This window comes from Calliphora vicina, chromosome 2, assembly GCF_958450345.1.
Source record: "Calliphora vicina chromosome 2, idCalVici1.1, whole genome shotgun sequence".
NCBI lineage: Eukaryota > Metazoa > Arthropoda > Insecta > Diptera > Calliphoridae > Calliphora > Calliphora vicina.
In genome coordinates this window covers 136,501,874-136,515,026 of record NC_088781.1, presented here as the reverse complement: position 1 = coordinate 136,515,026, position 13,153 = coordinate 136,501,874, and the positions used below count along the sequence as shown (strand labels likewise).

The window sequence follows — 13,153 nt, the reverse complement described above, 5'->3', positions numbered from 1 at the left end:
CTTAAACCAATAACAATACTCAACCATTTAAAGCACAAGTTGAAAAAAAATCCATATAGAGTATAACAGGCATGTGTGGAATCTTTTTATTTCCTTGAGTAGTCCTTGCTTATGACAGTTGTTGTTGCTAGAAATAAATATGAAAGTCAAATATGTATGTACGAAAGGGGGCATAAAATCTAAAATAATTTCTATACACTTCTCTATATATATTTCAAGTTTAAAATGGCAACAAAAAAACCCTTATATAAATTGTATTGGTAACAAATCTTTAAAACCACAAGCAACTCGTTAAAATATATGTGATTTATTTTATACATGAACAGAAATATTACAATAATTTACAAATTAAGTACAATTTATACACAAAACTAAAATACAGTTAAAGCTACAATAACTTTGGAAGCTTAATTAAGCACATCGTCCAGGCTGATAGCAGACAAAGGTCGACCCGAATGTATAAGTGTGGAAAAAATACCATCTGGTTTCTGCTTTAACTCTTGGGGTGAGCCATCTTCTATGATTTTGCCTTGATCCAAAACAATAATACGATCATAGTCCATAATGGTGGATAAACGATGCTAAAAAGAAAGGAATTTTATTGAAAAACAATTCCAGACAACTAAGAATTTAAACTTACAGCTATGGTGATAATGGTTCTGCCCTGAAAAGCCTTATGAGCGGCATTTAGTAAAGCCCTTTCTGTGGTAGCATCTAAGGCACTGGTGGCCTCATCTAACACCAAACACACGGAACCCCTTAAAATGGCACGTGCCAAACAGAACAGTTGACGATGACCCACACTCAAGTTAAGACCACCATCCAGGATTTCAGTATCTAAGTGAGAGAAAAAAAACATAGAAAATAGTAAAACAGCTTATATTAAAACAATTAAAATTCAGCTAAAATTTTTTTATATTAAATTAAGAGGATGTTGTAAAGTATCTACTGCCTAACAATGTAAATTGTTTTCCAATCCCCACCACCATCAACAACAATGAGTTTAGCAAAAACCAGCAAAATCAAATCATTTCCTTGACAACAAATTCCATAAATTCCTATAAAACACTTTAAAAATCATTGAAAACATTGAGGGAAAATAATAGCAAGAAGCTACAAAAAAAAAAATGAAAAAAATGAACAAAAAAAGATGAAGTATGAAAGCGGAAATGGGGGAAAAATCAACATATTAAACAAATACAGCAAGCAAAAGCCATAAAGACTACTTGACATGCTAAATCCTAAAACTTGTATGTAAACGAGGGATGGCTTCAAAGGTCATGCAGCATTTTTTTTATTTGTTTAAAATTGGCAGTTACAATGGGGAGCTACAATGTAAGTCCTTTTCCTGCTTAACCCTCGTAGTTTATTTACTCATATAGTAAATCCTGTATTCCTCAATTATCAAACTGCATTTTGTTGTTATTGCTGGTTTTTGTTGTTGTTGTATTCAAATACAGGCATAAATCTGTGCCAGAGTACCACGGCACAGTGGGGTGGATAAATACAAAAAAAATATAGAATTATTTAAAAAAAACAAAGCAAATATGTCATCGAAAGATTTTTAATTTTGTAAAAACATAATTTCTCAATTAATAAAGCTTTTCTGTAAAAAAAAACTTGTTTGGTTAAAAATGCTTGATTACTGACTTTTTTATATTAAAAAGCTTTTTTTTATTAGTAAAGCTTTTCCGTAATAAAAACTTTTTGTTCGAAACAGCATATTTTTTGTGCGAAAAAGCTTTTTTTGGTTAAAGAAGCTTGATTATTGTAATTTTTTATTAAAAAGTTTTTTATATAAAAAAAGCTTTTAGTAGAATAAAATAGATTTTTAAACTGGTTTTTAAATTAAATTTTTAGCGGAAGATGAATTTTTAGTAGCCTAACTTTTTTGGTAAAATAATTACTTAAGAACAAATTTCAAAAAAAAAAAATTTTTTAAAAATTATTTTATGATTTATTTATATTTAAGCTGTAATTGCTTTATATAATTAATTTATCAATCAAAAACCTTTATATAGTAACAAGAAATACTCGAATTAAACAATTTTAAACTTTGAGGCATCAAGACGTATGATTAATATTAATTCAAAAGTTACATTAAACAAATGGCTATTACTTTTAAACTAAATACGACATTATTAAAAATTAAATGCAAAAATAAAGCCAAGACATGAAGCATTAAATAAGAGTTTCTGTTTCTAGAATTATTTTGCTTTTTTAGCGAAAATAGTTGATACTGACTAAAGCTTTCCAAATGCAACTTATTAGCAAGTAATGCATTTTGGAGAATGAGCAAACTTTAGAAAAAGCTTTTTAGTAAATAAAAACTTGTTTTTAAATTAAATTTTTAGTGGAAGATGCTTTTTTAGTAGCCTAGCTTTATTGGTAAAATAATTATTTAAGAACAAATTTCGACAAAAAAAATTTTTTTAGGAAAAGTTGTTTTTTATAAAAAAAACTTGTTAAAATTATTTTATGATTTATTTATATTTAAGCTGTAATTGCTTTATATAATTAATTTATCAATCAAAAACCTTTATATAGTAACAAGAAATACTCGAATTAAACAATTTTAAACTTTGAGGCATCAAGACGTATGATTAATATTAATTCAAAAGTTACATTAAACAAATGGCTATTACTTTTAAACTAAATACGATATTATCAAAAATTAAATATATAAGTAAAGCCAAGACATGAAGCAGTAAACAAGAATTTCTGTTTCTAGAATTATTAGCATAACTAGTGATCTTTATTAAAAAATACAAAAAATTAAAATTTTTTTAAATTAATTTTTTTTATATTTTGCGAGTAATTTTAAATTCTTTTTAGATTTTATTTATATTTAAGCAGTTATATAATAAATAATAAATTCCCCAATCAAAATCCTTTATTTATTAGCATGAATTACTGTTATTAAACATTTTTAAACTTTGAGACATCAAGACGTATGATTAATATTTATTTAAAGGTTATGCTAAATATAAGGCTATAACTTCTAAAACGAAAAAAGATATGGCAACAAATTGAAATGATAAGTAAAGCCAAGGCATTGAACATTAAATGCATACAAGTTTTTTGTATCAAGATTTAAAAATAAAACAAATTTCTTATAAGCAAAACAAAACTTATTTAAAAAAATTTTATTTTTTTGAATAATTTAAAATAATTTTTCTGTTTCTTTATATTTTCTCAAAGTAACTGCTTTTTTAATCAATTTCTCAATCAACCTTCTTTGTATAGTAATAGAAAAAACTAAAATTAAAGAATTTTAAACTTTAAGTCATCAAGACGTATGATTAATATTAATTCAAAGGCTATGTTAAATAAATATCTATAACTTTTAAACTAAAGCAGATATTACAACAAATTTAAATTGAAAGTAAAGCCAATACATTCAGCTTTTAAATAGTAATCGTTTGAGTATTTAGTTTTATTAATAAAACTAGTTTTTTTAATAAAAATACAAATAAATTAATTTTTTTAAGTATAATTTTTTCAATATTTTATTATTAATTTAAATTTCATTTAAGTTTTCTTTGTATTTAAGCAGTAATTGCTTTAGATTATAATTTTTTCAATCAAAATCCTTTATTTATTAGCAGGAATTACTGGCATTAAACATTTTTAAACTTTGAGACATCAAGACGTATGATTAATATTGATTTAAAGGTTATGCTAAATATAAGGCTATAACTTTTAAATCAAAAAAAAATATTGCTACAAATTGAAATGGAAAACCAAGCCTAGACATTGAATATTCAATGCATGCAAGTTTTTTGTATTAAGATTTAAAAATAAAACAAATTTCTTAGTAGCAAAATAAAACTTATTTAAAAACAATAATTTTTTTTTTAATAATTTAAAATAATTTGTCTGTTTCTTTATATTTGCTCTAAGTAACTGCTTTTTTAATCAATTTCTCTATCAACCTTCTTTGTATAGTAATAGAAAAACTACAACTAAACAATTTTAAACTTTAAGTTATCAAGACGTATGATTAATATTAATTCAAAGGCTATGTTAAATAAATACCAATAACTTTTAAACCAAAGCAGATATTACCACAAACTGAAATATAAAGTAAAGTTAAGGGATTAAGATTTTAAATAGAAATCGTTTGAGTATTTTTAGTAAAACTATAAATAAATTAATTTTTTTAAGTATAATTTTTTAAATATTTTATTATTAATTTAAATTTCATTTAAGTTTTCTTTGTATTTAAGTAGTAATTGCTTTACATTATAATTTTTTCAATCAAAATCCTTTATTTATTAGCATGAATTACTGGCATTAAACATTTTTAAACTTTGAGACATCAAGACGTATGATTAATATTGATTTAAAGGTTATGCTAAATATAGGGCTATAACTTTTAAATCAAAAAAAATATTGCTACAAATTGAAATGGAAAACCAAGCCTAGACATTGAATATTCAATGCATTAATAATAAAACCAATTTTTTATTAAAAAAAAAAAACTTATTTTAAAAAATTTAATTTTTTTTTAATAATTTAAAATAATTTGTTTGCTTCTTTGTATTTGCTCTAAGTAACTGCTTTTTTAATCAATTTCTCAATCAACCTTCTTTGTATAGTAATAAGAAAAACTAAAATTAAAGAATTTTAAACTTTAAGGCATCTAGACGTATGATTAATATTAATTCAAAGGCTATGTTAAATAAATATATATAACTTTTAAACTAAAGCAGATATTACCACAAACTAAAATAGAAAGTAAAGCCAAGACATTAAGCTTTTAAATAGAGATCGTTTGAGTATTTAGTTTTATTAATAAATCAATTTTTTTTAGTAAACTACAAATAAATAAATTTTTTTAAGTATAATTTTTTCAATTTATTTTAAGTTTTCTTTAAGCAGTAATTGCTTTAGATAATAAATTTTTCAATAAAAATCCTTTATTTATTAACAAGAAATACTGCCATTAACCAATTTAAAACATTGTGTCATCAAGACGTATGATTAATATTAATTCAGAAGTTATGTTAAAGAAATGCCTATAACTTTTTAAGTTTGGCGGAAAAAGTCTATTTCGATATAAATCTTTTTTTAAAGAAAACTCGTTTTTAGTGGAAATACTTTCGCAATGAAGATGCTTTTAGTTAAATAATCTTCTTTAATTAAAAAGATTTTTTAGTTAAAAAAATGAAATAAAAATCTTTTCTATGAATAACTATTTTTATGGGGAAAAAGATTTTAAATATAAATAATATTTTGGTATTTTTCAATACAGTTGTTAATCCTGCCCACAGTGCTCTTTAATCCACTTTTCCCTCACAAAACTAAAACCCAATTCATATGAATTTTCCACATTTGTAGTGTGGCATGTAGAAAATTGATGTTGTTGCTGCTGCTCCTACTGCTGGTGCTGGTGTGGTGCTTCAACACAATAAATAAGAGCTAGGTAGGATTGTAATGTTTTACCACTTTTGCCATTTTCTACGACATGCAAACGTTATTGTACTACGATTCATTCATTCATTCAATCAAACATGCAACCACTCAAGTACATATTTATAACAGACACACATTTCTACATAAATCCATACATAGATATGTACATATGTATTTACAATCATACATACCCAAGCCCTGTGGCATTTTTGTATTGACAAACTCCTTCAATTGTGCCAATTCAAGGCAATTCCATAGCTCTAAATCCGAATAGTAACCAGACGGGTCAAGATTCTCTCTAACTGTCATGCTAAACAAATGCACATCCTGTGGGATTATTGATAATCTCGTACGTATCTCATCGGGATGTATGGTGGCGATATCATTGCCATCGATGCGTATGCAACCATGACTGATCTGTAAAACACCAAACAGTGACAAGGCCAATGATGATTTACCACTGCCGGTGCGGCCACAAATGCCAATCTGTGAGGAAGGGAGCAAAAATTAGAAAAAAATGAAATAAAAGATTAAAAGAGATTAATATGGCAGCTAAGGAAGGGAATAAAAATAATGAAATTTTAAGATTTTAGTTAAAGGGGAAATTCATAAAATAGAGTTTTAAAGCAAAGATTAAAAATAAATAAAGCTTTTAAGGGAAAAAATAGTAATAACGTCATATGTTCATTATTTCCTTTTTAAACAAAATTTAATTACAAAGTGACCTTCAATATCTTAAATTCTGAAACTTATTTAAAATGTTTTGTCTATTATTATGTTTAATTTTCATGACAATTGTTTTAAATTGCCAAATCTCTAATACCTGTAAGCTTTTTACTGACAATTAAATTTTTTTTTTTGTTTTTGTAAGTAGCTAAATTTATATATAAAAATATCTGCATGTAGCATTTAACTTTTATTTGTTTGCTGCATTTTTTATACAGCTCCATTAAATATCCAATTATTTTTCAAACAATTGTTAGAAAATTTACCAACAAAAAAGTCTTTAAAAAAATCAATTACATTTTTAGAATATAACCTACAGAAAATGTAAAAACAAATTACTATTTACAGGGCAACAGTGGCGGAAATTATGTTAAAGACAAGACTTAATAAATAAAAAAATATATTTCCAGCACTAATGTCATAAAGAAATAAATTTTTTTTAAATTTATTAGTGAACACAATTTTGTTCCAAAAATTTTTTTATTATTTTTTTAAATTCTTTTATAATTTTTTTTTAATTTAAAAAAAAAAAAATTTTTTAAATTTGTTATTGAAAAAGTTGTATTTTTTTGTTTAAAAACAATTCGGGTTAAAAAATATTTTTCCCGATTTTGACCCATCGTAGGTATGTCTTACTATGCTGTTGATAAATATGGATATCTAGTGATAATCCATATTGTCTGTATTAATGAGGTTATCCTGGCATTTTCCTTATACCTCAACCATTTCAAGAAGCTAATTTTGCATTTAAACATTGGCAAATATATTGCAATGTTGCATTTAATGAATTTTCAGATTGTGTTTTTGATGCACAATCTCCAATTTGTTTCCCTTTTTATTATAAATTTTAATTATATAAAAAAGTGTATACTTTTAGGGGCTGTAATAAAAACAGTGCTTCACTTAAAATTTCACCAACTGTTGTTATTTAATTTTTAAAATTTTTTTCCTTGCAAACATTTTCGGTCTTTTAGACCAAAGGCAATTTGTTTTTATAAAAAGTGTTTTTTTTAATTTTTTTTATATTTAATATAATGTGCGGCATACAGCCCAGGGATGGAAAATGAAAAAATATGTCGGTATCAAAATAATATTCAATTAGTACTTTTTCAAACCATAGAGTAGCAAGATGGAAAATTTTAGTTAATTTTCATATTGGCGTAGTTATACCCTACACCGCCATAGTGGGCAGGGTATTATGCGTTTGTGCAGATGTTTGTAACGCCCAAAAATATTCGTCTAACACCCACCTAGAATCACTTTCTAAGTCGATTAAACGATGTCCGTCCGTCTGGTTGGCTGGCTGTCCATGTAAACCTTGTGCGCAAAGTATAGGTCGCAATTTTGAAGATATTTCGATCAAATTTGGTACATATTATTTTTTCGGCCCAAGGACCAAGTCTATTGAAACTGGCTAAAATCGGTCCATTATTTCACCTAGCCCCCATACAAATGTCCTTCCGAAATTGGACGTTATCGGTCATAAATGTTTAATTTATAAATGTATCTCCACAAATTGCACTCAAAATAAGTTTTATATATACAAAATTCATGTCACCAAATTTTGTTACGATCGGTCTATAATTAGTCATAGCTCCCATATAGACCCGCTTCCGGAAATCACTTTAACGTGCATAAATCACTTAAAAATGTTGGTATACTCACAAAATTCAACATAGTAAACTTTCATAGAGACATAAATCATGCGACCTAATTTCATGGTGATCGGTCCATAATTGGTCATAGCCCCCATATAAGGCCCACTTCCGAAAATCACTCAAAAATATAAATTATTGAAATTTTAAAAGAAAAATGTTTTTGCTCTTTTACTTAGTGTAGGGTATTATATGGTCGCGCTTGACCGACCATACTTTCTTACTTGTTTTGTGTTGTAAATCATCATATAAAAATATTGCGATACTGAAGGATTTCTATAGCAAAATACTGTTATTCACAATATTTTTATAACCTTCAACATGAGTTTATCATTCCATTTGTAATTTCTACATTTTTCATTTGCGACCCCACAAAGCGGAGTTGATATAGCCATGTCCGTCAGTCTGTATGTTGAAATCAACTTTCCGTAGCCCCCAAATATCTTATATACATGATTCATACATCAATATATCCGGTTCGGTTGCTATTTAAAATCAAGAAAATCGGCCCACAAATGGCTGAGAAAGGAAAAAACCAGGATATTATTGTATGGGAATCTACTCTATGACCTCCTTAAATCTAAATATTTGGATATATTTCTCACTTTCTATCTGTTGTATAAAATAAGTACTATTTATAATTGTAATACTTGTTGGCTGATTCCAGCAATCATTTAAACATTAATTCCTTTTAAGAAAATAATGATAAAACAAACACATATCCGTTAGCATTAGGCTTAAAATATTAAAAATCATATTTTTCTATAGGAGGCGTATGATTAATATTAATTATTGGGTTATTTAACTAAATATGCTATAACTCTGTTGCTAATTCGGCTAACTAAACTATAAAAACTGTTTCAAATAGCTAACAATATTCACTAATAGGTAGATTTGAAACACTATGAAATATTGTATTGAAAATATATTGAAATTTGTATTCAAAACTGAAGTGATTTAAATTTTTTAAAAATAATTTTAATAAATTATAATTTTAACTAAATATTTATAGAGAGTTTTTGGTTTAAATGAAGAGTACTACTTTATTTTATGGGAATTTTCTTCATGAGCTACTTGAATTTAAATATATATGCTTTATATTAGTCCTCAAATAGCTGAAATATTTGGACCAATTGCAAAAGGGAAAGATCGGTACAACCTCGATTTTTGGCCTATTTTTTATCTATATCTGGATTACTAAGTCATTAATATAGACAATATGGATATCTAATGATAGATATTTCAAGGTCCATTGCAACGATGTATATAAGGCTATATATAGTAAGTTGGACCTACAATGGGTCAAAATCAGGAACAAAATTTTTTACCCGAATTTTTTTTACCAAAAAATTAGTTTGTCAGAAATTTTATTTCACTAATAAATTGAAAAAAAAATTAAAAAAAAAAATGGGAAAAATTTTTGAAAAAAAAAATTTAAAATAGTTTTGAAATATTTAAAACTTGTATTTTAAAGTATAATTTGGTGAAGAGTATATAAGATTAGACACAGCCAAATATAGCATTCTCTGACTAAATTTTAAAAAATATTAAAATTTTTAATTTTAGTAAAAAAAAAAACAATTTTAAAAAAATAATTAATTAAAAAACCATTTCGAAATTTTTTTATTTTAAAAAAAACAATTTTTAAAAAAATTAAAAAACCAATTTAAAAAAAAATTAAGTTAAAAAACAATTTTTTTTTACCTAAAAATATTTAAAATTTTTATTTTAAAGTATATTTTGGTGATGCATTTGTAAGACTCGGCATAGCCGACTATTACTCTCCTACTTTTATATATAAAATATTATTTTAAACAGGAATCTTTATAGAAATTTCTGTTACATACAAGATTTTTTAAATACAATACTGGTTATATTGAATATTTTCTGCAAAAAATACAATTTGTTATGAAAAACATTTTCTACAAGATTCTTTGTAGAAAAGTCTATAGGAATTTGTAATGAAAATATGTAGTTTGAAAGTTTTCCATATAAAGTAGTATCAAAAAAAAGTACGATTCTATTAACTTTTCCATCACTGATACAGACATATTTTGTAAATGTATGTATGTATATAAAATTAATAATTTTTTTCTATGGTATTGATTATGTAAAAAAAAATATTTTTACACATGATAAACCAACTTAAAATATCCCAAAATGATACAATATATAGTAAAAAAAATAGATTTGTTTTTTATCAAAAGCTTAAATCTGTAGTATATTAACAGGAGCTGAGTAGGTTAATAAACTGTTGTGTTGTAGTGATGATGCAGTTTAATTGAGCTCATATACTATGCAACAGCAAAATAAATGAAATTAGTTATTATGGGGGAAAAAAATCTATATTTTATGAAAATCTATAAATAAGTTAGCAACGTCTGTTGTTAACCGAAAGAAAAAATAGAAAAAAGAACAAAATTTATAAAAAATTTAATAGAGTCACGGTCTAATTTAGTGAGGACAAGAATATTAATAGACATCTATTGAGGAACACGAAAAAATATAACCATATACGGACACCACTACGTGATAAAAGACCAAAAAAAGACTCGTGTCTCCCAGTTTTGCAATCTTTTTATGGACCCCTAAAGATTAGGGGCCTTGGTGTCATTATTGCAAAAAAGTGATAATTTTCTCAGGCTTATATCTTGCAAACAGTTCGGAAATTTGATTTACTCTCTGAGGCAAAGTTGTAGCCCTTGTCATAAAGAATAAAAATTGAGAACATATAAAATCAAAAAAACTTCATCTTCAAGATCAAAATCGCAAAAAACCCCTGTTAAGGTCCATAGGTAGCAAACCGTTCAAAATTCAAGAAAACAATCAACTACAAAAATGTACCTTAGATCTTAATAAACAACTTTCTAGAACATATCAACTTCCTAGGAATGATTCTTAACACCATTTAGTATGTTAGTATGAAAAAAGTAAAGGAATTAAGTTTTTTGTGCCATAAACTATTAAATTATTATAAATTAAAGCATACTTTTGGGCAGCTTTAAAAAAAAATTATTTCTAAATTAAGTTTGATTAAGATTTTTGCGATTTTGATCTTGAAGATGAAGTTTTTTTGATTTTAAATGTTCACAATTTTTGTTCTTTATGACAAGGGCTTCAACTTTGACTCAGAGAGTAAATCAAAATTCCGAACTGTTTGCAAGATATGAGCCTGAGAAAATGATAATTTTTTTTTGCAAAAATAAAAGTGCATGACTTTGGGCAAAACTGGGAGACACGGGTCTTTTTTTTTTGGTCTTTTATCACAAACTGGTGTCCGTATATGGTTATATTTCCATGACTCACAAACTTAAACAAACATAAAAGTTTAATAAATTAAGATTTAAACTTAATTTTAAATAAAACTTTGTCTTTTTAAATATGTAAAACTATTGATCAGAAACAGTCCTATCAAAAACCTAACTCAGTTGTCAAAAACCTAAGTGATAAGAAAAAGCTATGTGAAAACAAAAACAACTCTTGTAAGTGTGATTTATTGAGTAAGTTTTTGTTGGGCTAAAAAATTTAAATTTCATTTTTTTATTGCATTTTTTTTTAAATTTCCTTATAACACTTTCCATATTTGTTATAAAATTTTACATTTCCATTATTATTAGAATTGACTTACCCTTTGACCTGATGCTATTGTTAAATTTAAATTTTTAATAACATCCTCTGGTTGGCCTTCATAACGTAAACTGACATTTTCAAAAGATATATCACCACGTTGTGGCCACGAAATTGCTACTGGTTTGTCTGTAAAATATCAAAAGGCACCAACAAAAAAAAAAACTGTTAGTATATAGAATAACAACAATAACAATATTTAAATAAAAAAAAAACAATACATAAATAAATAATAACAGACAAAAAAATAAAGCAATATAACAATATTTTAAATAAAAAAACAGATAGGAAATATATTAAAGGGAAAAGAAGCACCCTACAAGGAAGTAATTGAATTATTTTTAATAGTAAGCTGGAAAATCTTCTGATTTCTTCAGGATTTCTTGATAGCCGAGACAAATTTTTCCGCCTATAAAATAAATAGTCGTCTCAGCGAATATTTTTCTCCTCCTGGATGTTACATATCCTTGAATTAACCAACTATATCACTTTTTTAAATACCTCAAGGGACCAAAAGAACAGAAAAAAACCTCTTTATTGGTAGCTCAAACACTGTTCAAACAGGATAGGCTTGGTTAAAAACAAGTTACAATTATGTAATCGGTTGTGACGAATATTATATACCCTTCTAAAAGTAAAATCTAAGACAAGTAAGAAAGTATGGTCGGTCAAGCCCGACCATATAATACCCTACACTAAGTAAAAGAGCAAAAACATTTTTCTTTTAAAATTTCAATAATTTATATTTTTGAGTGATTTTCGGAAGTGGGCCTTATATGGGGGCTATGACCAATTATGGACCGATCACCATGAAATTAGGTCGCATGATTTATGTCTCTATGAAAGTTTACTATGTTGAATTTTGTGAGTATACCAACATTTTTAAGCGATTTATGCACGTTAAAGTGATTTTCGGAAGCGGGTCTATATGGGAGCTATGACTAATTATGGACCGATCGTAACAAAATTTGGTGACATGAATTTTGTATATATAAAACTTATTTGGAGCGCAATTTGTGGATATACATATATAAATTAAACATTTATGACCGATAAAATCCAATTTCGAGAGAACATTTGTATGGGGGCTAGGTGAAATAATAGACCGATTTCAGCCAGTTTCAATAGGCTTGGTCCTTGGTTGGAAAAATTAATATGTACCAAATTTTATCGAAATATCTTCAAAATTGCGACCTGTATTCTGCGCACAAGGTTTACATGGACAGCCAGCCAACCAGACGGACGGACGGACATCGTTTAATCGACTAAGAAAGTGATTCTAAGTCGATCGGTATATTTTAAGGTGGGTGTAGGGTATAATAAATTATGTGAAAAAAAAAATTATTTTTTTTTTTAATAAAAATAATTAAAAATACTCTTCTCAAAGTAAAATAGTAAAAAAAATTTAGAAAAAAAATGTTGGGAAAAAATTTTTGTTAAAAATTTTTTTTTAAATTTTTTATTATTTTTTTTTTTTTTGAACAAAATTTTGTTGGAAACAAATAGGTGAAAAATAGCCGATTTTAGATAACAACCTAAGTTGGATTATGGTGGTTATATTTATGTATTTAAGTTATTTGTTGGCTTCGGAAAGATGATTTCCAAATTATGGGGTCTCAAATGAGAAAAATGTGGAAACCACAAACGGAATGACAAACTTATAATACACCCCTTATCCATCATGGTGAATGGTATAAAAAACAGTTAGCCAAACGAAATGGCGGATG

The 13,153-nt window shown here is 26.2% G+C and overlaps 1 protein-coding gene across 1 annotated transcript in view; it reads right to left on the bottom strand.

Annotated features, from left to right (window-relative positions):
- Nucleotides 1–288: 288 nt before the first annotated feature.
- Nucleotides 289–13,153, bottom strand: part of Sur (Sulfonylurea receptor) — a 138,146-nt gene continuing 125,281 nt past the window's right edge. Inside the window, exons 20-23 of the mRNA XM_065502075.1 lie at nt 11,428–11,555; nt 5,610–5,904; nt 641–837; nt 289–581 (exon numbers count right to left, since the gene is read on the bottom strand). Coding sequence (XP_065358147.1) covers nt 408–581; nt 641–837; nt 5,610–5,904; nt 11,428–11,555 — 794 coding nt within the window. The 3' untranslated portion in view covers nt 289–407. The remainder of the gene's footprint in view (nt 582–640; nt 838–5,609; nt 5,905–11,427; nt 11,556–13,153) is intronic.